This window comes from Rattus norvegicus, chromosome 15, assembly GCF_021556685.1.
Source record: "Rattus norvegicus strain SHRSP/BbbUtx chromosome 15, alternate assembly SHRSP_T2T, whole genome shotgun sequence".
Classification (NCBI taxonomy): domain Eukaryota; kingdom Metazoa; phylum Chordata; class Mammalia; order Rodentia; family Muridae; genus Rattus; species Rattus norvegicus.
This window is the reverse complement of record NC_141548.1, coordinates 786,202-799,568: the sequence shown is the minus strand read 5'-3', so window position 1 is coordinate 799,568 and position 13,367 is coordinate 786,202. Positions and strand designations below refer to the sequence as shown.

The window sequence follows — 13,367 nt, the reverse complement described above, 5'->3', positions numbered from 1 at the left end:
TTTTCCTATTCAGTCTAAATTCAGCCAAAAATCTAAACAATCGCTTAAAGTACTCCCACACTAAATGAGATTTCAAGTCACAAATGAAAGGAGTGTTCCTTGCAGCAGGAGCTGTCACCAGTCACAGCCTCACTAATAAAATCCACCTCCACCTACAGAGGCTGCAGTTAAGAACTTCTCCAGGTTGATGCCTGTGGGTTACTGAGAGCCCCCTTATCCTATCCTTGAGTTTTCAGGGACAAACAGGAGATTCACCTTCAGTGCCCACCACCAAACCCACTGGCTGAAGAGTAACAGAATTTCCAGTAGAGCCACCTGCCGAGGGCTGGGCAACGGTTGGCACTGGGCAGCAATTCCAAGCAGTGGGCCAGTTGCTGACAGCAGGACCCACTCGGCAATGGCCTCTGATGGGTCTCCACACAGCAAAATGGGCCAGCACTTGCCAGCAATTAAGAAATAATGGAATGGTGCTGGTGGTGTTTGGCAGAGTGGGGTTTTCTCTGGGTCACCTGATGGCTTGTTTTGCAGAGAATATGGCCTATAAGATGGGGCATGCTGTCACAAATAAACCTGTAGGGAGTTATTTCTGTTCAGTCAGGACACCTGGCCCCAGGTACTGAGAAACCTCCAGTTTCTAAGCTCCATTAGGAAGACAACTGGTACCATATCAAGTAGAACAAGATGCCACTTTCCCTCCTCCAAAGCTGTATAGAGAGCTCAACCACAAGCCAAGTGAAGCAGTGCTGCCTTTGGATCAGAGACCTTCACCTCTGATTCAGTGAGAGGAAATCACGGGACAGCAATAATAACTCTCATGTTCATGTTCTTTCTAGCCAGCTCCTACTGTAAGCTATAACACTGGGAACATTTATTAAGCAAAGATTTATCCAAAAAAGTTATCCAAAGTTTATCCAAAGATTTTTGGATAAACTACTACTTCCCCAAGTAAAACTGGAATGATTCCCACTCTGAATTTAAGGATGATGTCATGTTCTGCTTTCTCTACCCAACTTGTATTATTTTCTTTCAAGTGTACCTGGAGAAATCCTTCGATTATCTGGTATAGTCTCTATTCCTTCCTTGATCAGTCTCTAAGGATACGAAATCAGATTTTATCTTCACAGTTATCCTATCCCCTGAGTAGCAGGACTAGTGTTAATTATAGAGTAGGTATTCAATAGCTATTGACTGAATGACTGCAGGACATAGAAATGCAAGTTGTTGGAATTTAGGTCTGGACAGGATCTAAGAACATATCGATATCTCTGAACCACAGGGTTCAATGACTTCTTCCTGAATGAATGGATCAGTATAAGAAGGCAACAAAGGAACTTCCCTCCCAATGACCCACCCCACACGCGCACACACACACACACACACACACACGCACACACGCACACACACACACGCACACACACGCGCACACACGCACACACACGCACACACATGCACACACACACACACACACACACACACACACACACACCTTATTTCCATGAAGAACTATCATAGGTCCTAGTGAGATGGGACATTTTAACTAAGTCATTTCTTTGCTAGGCCTCAGGGCAAGTGTATGTGTGTGCTTGTGTGAATATGTTTATGTGAGGTTGTATGGGGAGGGAGAAGGTATTGGGACCCAGGCTCTGAGGTTGCCCTCAGACCTGGAAGAGTCTCACCACCTACCTTGTTGTGATACTGCAGCATCTGAGTGATGATCCTGATCTTTGGGTGGTAGTTCTTTATGGAGATCACTCTGAAAGAGAGAGAAGCAGAAGTGAAGCAGGCTCATCAGGAGTGTGATAGAGGATTTATTTGACTAAGTGATCGCAGTTAAGGTAGCAACCAGGGCCATCCAGGGAGCTTTGGGTACTAGCCCAGGAAGAAATGTGTTCTCCTCACTGTACTCATGAAAAAGAAATGGCAAGGCAGTCACTGGCATGTATTCTAGGAATTTCAAATACCAGAGATAGGCAGAAGTAGTAATGGGTCAGATAACCACACCATCATGAAGTGGTAGCAGGTAATAAGGCCAGACTTGACTAGAGAGCAAGCTCAAAGATAGCCCGACTTACATGAGACTGTCTTAAAAACAAATACACAAACACAAGGAACTCCTGTGTTACCTGGCAGATGGTTATAGGAACCTGAATGGAACTACGATGGGTGCTTTTGATGTTTATAGACAGATAATGCAAGTCCAGACCTTAAACCTCTGGGGATCTATAGTCTCCCAGTTCCTTGCCTCCAGTTAACAACTTGAGACCATGACAACTCAAACAGACCGCCTACAAATGACTCTGATTATCACAAACCCTTTGGACATTCTCATAATGTGACTTTTAAAGAGATCTCTTGGAGTATGATTAAGGACCCTCTGCCTTTCACAGCATAATGATGACTTGACTACTAGTTCAAGTTAAACATTAGCACCCAACAAAGATGGTGATCTGGTGGGGAATCCCATCTTGGTGCCCTCAGTCCTCTACAGAGCCTGTATGACTCCCTCCAGCCAAACTTCCTAGGCATCCCTTCTCCTGGTACTCAAACTACCATGAGGAAGATGTAAGGAGCCCGTGAATGGAAACACCTGGTTTCCAGCACAGCTGTTGTGCTAATGAACTGGGTGACCCTCTGGAAATCCCTGGACTCTCTGTTCCTGACTCCTCATCTGGACATTGGGGGCAATGGTACCTGCATTGTTTACTTCACAGGCTTGGTATGAGGAGCAATTGAAAGGCCAGATGTTAAAATGCTTTGAAATCATTAAAAAGCCCTCTCTCCACGTGTAAGTTATGGTTTTTGTCATTACCAACCCTGTCAGAGGTGACATTGTACATTTCCTTCTGTGACAAGGAAGGCTAAAGAATGGAATTCCAGAGAAAGGGCCCACCTCCTAAGCCTCATCAGGAACACAAGCACAATTATCTCCACCGCCCCCACAAACTTCCCACCACGCTCTGCTCTTCACTTTGCCACCTTTTCTGCAAAACTGAAGGGGAGAAAAAAGGCAACCAGACAGCAGCCTCATCTGAGGAAACTGCAGTCAGTGAAGTCGGGAGACAATCCCTGAGAAAGCCTCTCTCTGCCCACATCCACCCTGCTCTGTGCACTGGAAGGACTTCCTCTCTTATTTTTGAGAGTGTCATGTTGGCCTCTGCTCATAACTTAAGGCCTTTGAGCCTGTCAGCTTCTCTGAGCCGTCCACAGCACCAGGCAGCTTTCTGCATTAGCTCATTTCAAATGCCTCTTTGACATTTTAATTTCAAAAGCAGCAGATTGGTCCCATTAAGCTAAGGAGAAATATACAAATAAAAGAAAAGCTGAGCCCGTGTTTAACCCTGAGCTTCCCACTCCCTTTTGGGTCTTCCTCCCGATTCTCCTTAGAAAACAGATTGTGATCCTGATCCAGTGAATTCTATACCTTGACATCCCACCATTCTGCCTGCTACCTATGTATGCTCATGTCACCTCTTCATGCTCAGGATTTGAATAAAATATTCCAACTATGAGCAATGCCCATTTCAAAGTTACCATTCACTTCTAATTCTCACCATATAGAAGAAATATAGTATATATGCTAGGAATTTCTCTGTGAGGTCAATACCATGAATCCTCCTGGTTTGTTAGCAGTATGGGGAAAAATGGAGCATTGACCCTTGAAGGACTACATTTTTATCACTTCAAATGACAGGAAAAAAAAAGATGTGTCAAAGGATAGAAATGCTACTTAGTCCATTTGAAATAAGGGGGACATTCTAAAATGAAGTGGACTTTTGTGATTGCTTTCTAATGAGGACCAGTAAGGAGATGTGCTCCTGTGTGAAGTCCCCATGCAAACCAAGTCGTTATGCATGGATTTCCTTAAAACATGGAACCAAGCCTACTCCAGAAGGAACATGAAAGGAGATGATGCCAGATGGCTCCTTCCAGACATAAGACACTGATGGGAAGACTTGAGCAGCCTAAATATACCAGAGGAATTCCTCTGCCTCATTGATGGGCCAGTGCATGTAACTGGTGAACACTCATTAAAGTCAAGAGGAAGTACTCACTAGAATTGTAGAGACTCAAGGGCAACTTCCCAACTCTCACCTTGAGGTAAATCCATGAGTTCCAGAGAAGCAAACTGCCAAGTAGCATTTGGATCATGTCTGCTCCAAAGTATAGCTGTTCAGTATTGAGAGTTGTTGGGAATATAGTGGAAGTGAAACATTTTCCCTTGGTCCATGCTCTCTTCAGAAGATTCTCTTTAATATCCTCACCTACCTCAAATGACTATTCTGTAATTTACAACAGAGAAAAGACAAATTCTAAAAGGATTTTAGCTAATGAGAGAAAAATGTTTGGATTTTTTTTTGGTCATTTTATAAAGGACATGATGACAAATTTGTGGAAGAGTAACAGCTAAAGAAAACTTTTTTTCTGAAATGAGAGTAACTTAAGACATTAGAGTCGGTGTTAAAATTAAGTTCTGAGAGTCTAAGCCCATGTGCAGAAAAGGTATGAACTAGTGGTGGTTGATCTATTAAAAAAGGGGAGAAAGAGGAAGAGGAAGATGAGGAGAAGGAAGTTAAGAAGGATGATGAGGACAAGGAGAAGTCAAGGACAAGGAGGATGAAGATGAGGTTGAGGAGGAGAAAGTAGAGGAGGAAGAGGAAGAGGGAGGAGACTTCAATCAACAGGATTAAGAAATAATCTATATAATTCATTATCTCAGAGGTTCATGCTAGTGTTAAGACCACTGCATAATACTCATCTGGTGAACCCGAGACAAGCTAACTGGCCAATAGCTTCCAGGGCACTAACAGGGGTTTCTCAGCTATTAGCACTTTGGGTCAGACGGTCTTCTAGATTGGGACTGTGCTATGCACTATGGGAAGCTTGGCAGCATCCCTGGCCTCTATTAACACAATTCCAGTAATGTCCTCTGCTAGCTGTGTCAAGTGCAAAGATCTCCACATGTTGCACAACACCTGCTGGAGGGAAGACCATTCCACGTAAAAGACATCTTAGGTCTAATTCCTTCCAGGTAACATAGTTCTAAAAACCTATAAAAAATAAGGTTTTATGGGTACATATGTATTTGTATGTGTAGGTGTAAGTTCATATGGAGGCAGAAGTCAGCACTGAGTGTTGTTCCTTAAATGTGGATTCCCTAAGCTTTCTGAGCCAGGTCTCTCAGTGACATGAAACTCACCTAATTAGGCTATAGGCAAGCTGGCCAGAGACTCCCAGGGACCTGCTTGTGTTTGCTTCTTTGGACTTGAGGGTACCACCATGTTTCATCTTCAAAAAATTGGTTCTGTGGTTCAAACTCAACCACCTACACTTATACATCAAGCACTTTATCAACTAAGCTGTCTTCCCAGCCCTGTGAGCAAATCATTTTAATTCAGACCTGCAGCTATCTATCTATTTTACCTTTTCTAGTTCTTTCTCTAGAAATCTGAAACCCAAGAGTTACTGTAGGCATTAGTCATGGCATTTGCTAAGTCTGAACTTCCTGTTGGTGGTACCCTGTATGTCAACATTCTCTTCAGCTCTACCATCCCTGTACAGGAGTCATTCTTGGGTGCTCTATCAAAGAAAGATGGTCCACAGAGACAGTTCTCTGTAGACCCAAAGAAAAGATTGCACATAGGTTTTTGGGAGACCAGTCCAAGACTTTCCCCAGGACCTGAACCCCTGAATTACCTCATGATGTTGGAGGCATCTTCTGCATCCGGGTCAGCGCAGTACTTATTGGCAAGGATCAAACATGCATCTGCTGACTCTATCTGAGGAACCAGAAGGAAAAAAATCATAACAAACACAACCATATAAACAGCTACACTCGATGCAGTCTTCTCTTTGTTACTAGCATTTTAAAGAACCTGGTGTTTTACAAGGAAAGGAAAAACTATAAAAAAAATATAGTTTCATCAAAAGTATAGGTTGCAGGTCAGATTCTTGTTAAAGTATAAACATTCCAGCTCGAACCTGAGTAATTATGTTCTTCATTTGGCCTAGCTGCTTACAGACATGTTTGCCAAATTCCTTCAAATTTACTTAATTAGGCTGTTCAATCTTATCCCTACTTTCCTTCTCAACTGTCTTGTGCTATCATCCTCATTTTTCCAGCCAGGAAGTGGAGGTTGGTGGGTTAATCCCCTTCCCTGAGGTGGGCACATGAACAAAACAGTTGCACATTCAGCAACATGGAACCGAATCATCAAGAGGCTGAAGAGATTGCTCAGTGATTAGAAACATTTACAGCTCTTGCAGAGGATGTAAGTTCAGTTCCCAGCATCCACATGGCAGCCCATAACACTAATAACTCCAGTACCAGGGCATCAGACTCTCCCTTCTGACCTGTAGGCTTCAGGCAACAGGCAGTACACATGCACACATGCAGGCAAGGCACTCACACACATAAAATTAAAATAAGTAAACCCTGTTTTTTGAGATTCCTTCATCAGACCTTACGCACATTTTCATTCTGTGAGTCCCAGTGAGAAATCAGAGCCTTCAAAAGACAACAGGTCTATGCTGTTTTCTTTTCATTGCTACTCAGGTATTCAAAAGGCAAATAATTTACATAAATTAAATGATAAGTTACAGATGGATCCAAAAGGCAACCTACTGACTTATCTTAATGTGAGCCAAAAGGGGACTTGTTCTGTAGACGGACTGTGAGTTTGATGTGCTAATAATTGCTTGCATTTAAATTAGGTTTGTGAACAAAAGCCATTTTCTCTGTACTTATGACTGGAGTCATGTCTGGATAATATAAGATGAACTATCCTACGTAAGCATGAGATTCTCATGCTAACCTGGGTCGGCACTTTCTTCTGCTTGTAATGTTCTACTTCCTAGGCTGTCCCAGCATTTGTTCCAAGGGCTCTGGTTCCCTCAATGTTATGTCACATGTTGTCTCTTGATGTTTTTTCTTTTTTAACAATGTAAAGAATTTTACACAAGTCCTTTTAGGTTTTCTAGGATTGCTGCCGGAGAAATTACAGAACTCTTTGATGACCACAATCAGCTATTAGACTTCCTTGGATTCACATAACATTAATGAACCTTACGTACTGGACACACTGATGACAACTGCATTAGATGGATAAAATAGAAGATGTTGGTTTGCTGTGCCCCTTTCTTTACTACAGCCTTGAATGTACTTTAAGAGAAGATGCCCACTTGGAGGAGTCCAGGAAAATATGATGAGTTTATCACCAACTGATGAGTAATCTGTTTTTGGAAAAGGGAAGCTCAAATGTTTTACAGCTTTCTGTAATTCCTTTTAGCTATAATAATAGATTTGGGAGTCATACTGAGTTCAATCAGGTGAAAACTAATCATTCATCATGTTCTGTTGTGCCTGCCTTTTTAATCCATCTCAATTAATTTTTCTACATTTATTTATTATTAGAGAGAGTAGAGTATTAAAATCACCCACACTTATAGAATTGGAGTTATTCTGTATATTGCACTCTAATAGTATGCTTTATTAAATTGGGCATACCAGAATTTGGTGCACATATGCTTATTATTATAATATTTTCTTTGTTAATTGTTCCCTTGATTAGCATGAAGTGCCCTTCTTTGTCTCTCCTGGCTGATTTTAGTTTGAAGTTTATTGTGGGTGTATTAGGATATTGGCATCTGCTCCCATTGGCTTAGGATGGTTTCTCTACTCTTCCACTTTAAAGTGATTGGCATTTTAAAAATTTCGATGAGTTTTGTGTAAACAACTGAAAGATGGTTTGTTTTATAAGTTATTCACCTAATTTATGTCCTTCGACTGTGTGGATGAGGGCATTCCTACTTCAAGTTATTAAAAAGTGTGTGGTTTTGCTGTCATTTTGTTATTCTTTTTGACTCTTATGTTCCTGGTCCTATTTTCTGTTCAGTTACTGTAGCTTTATTTTTTTCTTTCTACAGTTTCTTGGAAATGCTTCTTCCTCTCCCCTTTATTAGTGTGTGTGTGTGTGTGTGTGTGTGTGTGTGTGTGTGTGTGTGTGTGAAGTGAGAGGACAGTTTGGATGAGTTGGTTCTCTCCTCCCATCGAGTAGATCCTGAAGATCTAAGTCAGGCCATCAGGCTTTGCAGCAAGAGCCTTTACCCACTGAATTACTGGGATGAGATGACTCTGACTGGATATTTAAGTCTTACTTTGGGAGTGGCTGATTTTGAAGAAAACAGAAGAGTTAGGTTCTACATTGAGACTAACCTGAGTGTGGGAAAGTTATAGATGATCTCCTGTGAGCAACAGAGCAACACCCTGGGGCCAGTGAATGAGTTAGTAACATCTGAGTTACCTCATTAATGGTTAGGAGATGGCTCGAAATCTGCCTACCTGGGAACCATGGCCCCACCCTGAAGAAGTGATAACACTTGTTTCTCCTTACCTTGACTCTGGCAAGATCGTGTGGATTGAGGACAGAGCCCTGATAAAACTCCACCTGAGTGAAATGCCGTTTGAACAGAGCCTCAAGCTCAAGGTTAGGGGAGATGCTGCACAGACAGAAGAGAAACAGCCATTAGAGCAGACAGATCTTGGACTCCATGGCTCCCTAGGTTTTAATTTCCACATAAAGGTGTAAACAAAGGCCCTGACCTTCAGAGAAGTCTCCTTCACTGCCCTAAATGAAAGACTCTTTAAGAGTCTTTTTCACTTACTCTCCAGGAAACCAAACCCAGAGGTCTCTGGCCTTACAAAGATAAGGGTCTGTGTGGTAAATTGTCTTCTTCTTTGTTGCCACTGGGAAACCCAGAGCTGGAGCATGGGTGTTCATTGGTCATTAAATAGCTATATCATGACATCTTATCCCTTCCATTCTTCTCTGCGGATTAGGATTTTCCATCACTGCCTCCTTTTGCTTCAGGCCTTTAAGTTTAGATTGAGTCATAACATGAGTGGGAGTTTCAGTTTGGAGATGGCAGATTGTGGGACATCTCAACCTCCAGAACTAAGTAAGCTAATGCCTTACCAAGAGTCTGCCCACGGTAAATGTATTTACATGGAGGGCTCTATCCTTAAGTCAACTATATAGCCTAACCAGGTTTTCTTTCATAGTCGTAGCTGACATTTAGTGAGCATTTCCCGTATATCTAACTGGGCTCTGCACACTTCACATGGAGTGATTCATTTCATTCTTCTTAAAATAGTCCAAGGAGGTAGAATTATCTCCTCTGTTCATAGTTGTGGGAGCTGAGGCACAGGGAAGTGAAGTAACTTGCCCAGCTAGTCATTGGTTAAGTCAGGATTAAGACTAAAGAAGCAATGGGCACTATGTCTATGGAATACATGGAAACCCATCTGCACAGAACCAGATGGAGACTCAGGAACAACGGTATCAATATGCCTAATACCTGTGTGATAGTTGATACTGTCAGCTGGATGGGGTCTAGAATCACCTTGGAGACAAACCTCTGAGCATTTATATGAAGGATTATCTAGACTGGGTTAGGTGAGGGGGTGGGCAGATCCCCCATGAACATGGCAACACCATACTGTGGGCTGGGGTCCCAGACTAGAAACAAAAGGAGAAAGCTAACTGAACACCAGCATCCATCTCTCTCTGCTTCCACAATGCAGATGTAGCATGACCAGCTGCCTCACACTCTCACCACCATGCTCTCTTACTGTGTTTCTATGGATCCTCAGACTGCAAGGGGAAACAGACTTTTCTTTCTTTGAGTTATTTTGTCAGGTGGTTTGTCAGAGCAGTGTGAGAAGTAACTATGTCATCCTGCTTCCTCTTTTGTCCTGCTTGGTCCTTCTTCTGCATTTGGTAAAGTATCTACATGATAATATTAATTATTCTATCCTGGCTCAACAGACACAGCTGATTGCATAGGCCCATGTTGAGGAAGGTGCCAGGGTGGTAACTTGGATCACTAGTGAATTCCACTGTTAAATCTTTCAGAAAGAAACTCAGATATAGTCCTACACTGACTCACTGGAGTCTGCTTTGAACCCTGAACTAGGGTGTTGCTTCATGGTTCAGGGGTTCTAAACTGACCTCCCCATTCTTGTGGGAAAACTATCTTTTACCTAAGGAGCCAAAATTGATCATGGCTTATTCAACCCTGTCACAATTCCCAACCACCTCCATCTCCACCACACCTACAGGCACTCAGAGAGAAGCATGAGTTTAGGTGGAGGGGACTGGTGATAGCAGTGGGCTCTCTTACTTGTGAAGAAAAACAATCTCCACGTTGACATCATCCCGGTCCTTGTGCAGAAAGTCCTTCAGGAAGTTAGAGACACTCTCCAGAGTAATGTGCCCACAGACTACAATGTGCCTGTACAGGAGAAGGCAGTTAGAGTCAACCAGACGCAGCAACATGATCCCATACCCCAATCCCTGATGGCAGAGGAACTGAAGCTGCTGCAAGAACAATGTACGTCTCCCCACTCAGCCCCAGTAAACCCAGCGCCCATCCCCAGAGGGTCATGAGGCAAAGCGATGTCACTAACAGTTGCTCAGAGGCTCCTGGACAGGGGAAAAAGCATATGGCTGCTCACCTGATGCTGCATAAAATCCTATTAAAAGCCCAGCCACTTGGCCAAGTGGTTTTATGCATTTAACAATAAGTGACATTACGCTTGCGCTTAAATGCTACATTATCAAGTTCCTTGCAGATTCCTATCTCCCCCTTTCTGCCCACAAAGCGTCCTCCTGGGAGATTTACCGCAGCAGTCTTGGTTTATGACATACAGCTTATCAGGTAATGAGATAACAAATCTTGCTGAAACGATGATTTTGTGTGTAAGAAAGCGGACTTTTATCAGGGTGGCTAATGTGCAGCTTGACACGTTATAGGCTCGGCTGGCCATAAGCAGTAAAAAGGAAATTTTGCATTTTTCCACTATAACTTCTCCAACAATGGGGGCATGTAACACTTTACAGTAAGTGAGCATTACTCAGGGATAAATGGAGATGGGACGCCCATAGAATGGACAATCAAGCTACCTGCTGGGACAGTGTCCCCAGAGGGCTGCCGCCTCAGGGTGTTGAGACTCTCATGAGAGCCAAACTAATTCACCTGAAGACTGTTCCACTGGACAGGAGCCAGGGAAATAATGAATGTGAAAATTTTGCCTTTGTTATAGAGTGGTTTGAACTCTGTTTCTAGAAATATCCATTCATCCCAAGGAAGTGAGATCCTTTTCCAGAGATTTAAGACCTGTAGGTTCTCCAACATTTCTTCCTGAAACAATATGATCTTAGCATCAGTGTATCCTTGGCTCACTTACATTTGCTTCATGATACTCAGTCACAAGATCATGGAAATTGGCCCTAAGACCAAAAGGCTGAAGCTTGACTGTGAAGCTATAAGCATTGGCTTCTATCAAAGACACTGTGCTAAATGGTTCAACTCATACCCCTCTACCCTTCAGGCTGACAGTAACAGAGGACAGATCTCTAGTGTGTTCTAAGACTAGGTTAGGTGGTGAACATGTAGTAAGGCAATTTCCCAGGACAAATTCAGAATGCCCAAGTCCTTTGCCCTTTATAATTTCTCTGTTCGCATTGTAATATGGCAGGACACTCATTGGCTGGAGGCAGCTTATTATAGGAAGCAGTGATGATGGTTTATGTGATGTCCCATTAGATGTCATTACAAGAGTCTGCCCTTTTGTAGTAATTTGGTGCTTGACTAAGGATGTGAGAATAATGCAGTATACTTATTGGGGAAAGGATAATGGTGCAGAACAAAGAGTAAATCAATAATATGTGCAGTACAGTTAATAATATTACCATTATGGACTGTTATTGTTACGGTGGTGCACTAAGCAATCAGGCAAACCATGGTCACGAAGGTGAAGAAAGAATGACAGTGGGGTCCTTCAGGAGAGACATCTGAACATGATCATATTACCCTCTCAACAGCACCTGCTAGGTTGAGGGGTCACTTAGCCACTCATCCAAACTTAATTCCCAAAGCTACATATCACTGAACCCTTCTATAAGGCTTCGAAATACACTGTGTAACTGAATTCACACACAAAAAAACTATTTGGATTTCTTTTTACCATATTTATTTTACCATATTTATCATCTATGTTTCTTGTAGCATAAGTGCACGTATGAGCAAAGTGTAAGAATCATGCAGGTTCTGAATGAGATTTAGGATTCTGAATTGACATGCATGTCCAGAAGGTGTCCAAGAAAGAGGATTTTCCTCCTAACTTGAACTCTACACAAGTGGTTATAGGGTTACCTGGTGCATTATGATATCCTGCACAAAGACACTAGGATGGCAAAAGCTCCAACAGGAATCCAACTTGCAGGTATCTCTGCAATTGAGGCTATCTAGAACTTGGCTAAGATAAGCAAGCCAGGCAAGGAAGGACTCTAGTTCCCTGCTTTGATGGCAGGAGAGATGTCCCAGACAAGCCACTTACTCCAGTCCATACAAAGAGAAGCTGAGAGGTCCATCTCACCTAGCCAGCCTCTGTATCACATATTGCAAACTTGAGAGTTCTATACTGGAATATGCCTACTTATTATTCAAGGCCAGACTCAAATGAATGGTGGCTTGAGACAGCTGAACATTCACCCTTCCTGTCCTGTACACAAAGAATGGAGTGAGCATCCTCCCCCCACCCCCGTTGCTGCTCTGAAATCATTCATCCTGAGAGAGATATGTGTGAAGTAGAAGGGGAGGAGACGAGCCCTGCCCCAACACATCACCCTTGAATCAAAGGTTCAGCCAGATGATTTATTTAGCCTTAGAAAAAGTCATGGTTCTATTCTTTGAAAGTGTACTGGGTACATATAAAATATATTCCAATGCAATCAATATTATCCCTTAAGCCTTTAATTAGCTTTCACTTCTCTCAAGAAGTAAGTAGACAAATGCTGGCAGGAGAGGGGAAGGGGGTAAAAAGATTGACTTTTTTTTTCATTTGGTGCTAGCTGTCTAATACCACACTAGACAATTGAAAATATATATCTTTTAGCTACAGCATGATTTCTGGGATGGAGAGCAGTTCTTATCAAAAAAGGAAGAACAAAATCTTCCTTCAACGTAATTGGCATTTTTGCTCAGAAGAAAGGGGGGGGCGGTTCTGGGGGTAGGGATTGATTGAAAGCAGATTGCCTTTTTGCCCAGGGAGAGTTATTAGGTACATTATCATGGCAACCTTGAAGAAGCCATATTGTTCCAATCTGTCCTGTATCTGATTTGAAGATTTACAGCCTCCCCCACTTTGTGCCAATAATCATTTCCCTCCATTTTGTTTTCCATACAATGGAAGTTATCATGGAGCACACATATTGAAAATGTTTGAATGTCATCAGAATTGATAAATGGGGAGATGCTGCCTCTCTACCCCTGTATCAGCACCAGAAGATCAGACCTGGCGGCTCATG

The 13,367-nt window shown here is 42.5% G+C and overlaps 1 protein-coding gene across 21 annotated transcripts in view; it reads right to left on the bottom strand.

Moving 5' to 3' along the window:
- Window positions 1–13,367, bottom strand: part of Kcnma1 (potassium calcium-activated channel subfamily M alpha 1) — a 705,305-nt gene that overhangs the window by 212,202 nt on the left and 479,736 nt on the right. For all 21 annotated transcript variants that reach the window (XM_087586686.1, XM_087586674.1, XM_087586678.1 and 18 more), the window contains exons 10-13: window positions 10,180–10,290; window positions 8,391–8,496; window positions 5,695–5,777; window positions 1,684–1,753 (exon numbers count right to left, since the gene is read on the bottom strand). In XM_087586686.1, the coding sequence (XP_087442812.1) occupies window positions 1,684–1,753; window positions 5,695–5,777; window positions 8,391–8,496; window positions 10,180–10,290 (370 nt within the window). The remainder of the gene's footprint in view (window positions 1–1,683; window positions 1,754–5,694; window positions 5,778–8,390; window positions 8,497–10,179; window positions 10,291–13,367) is intronic.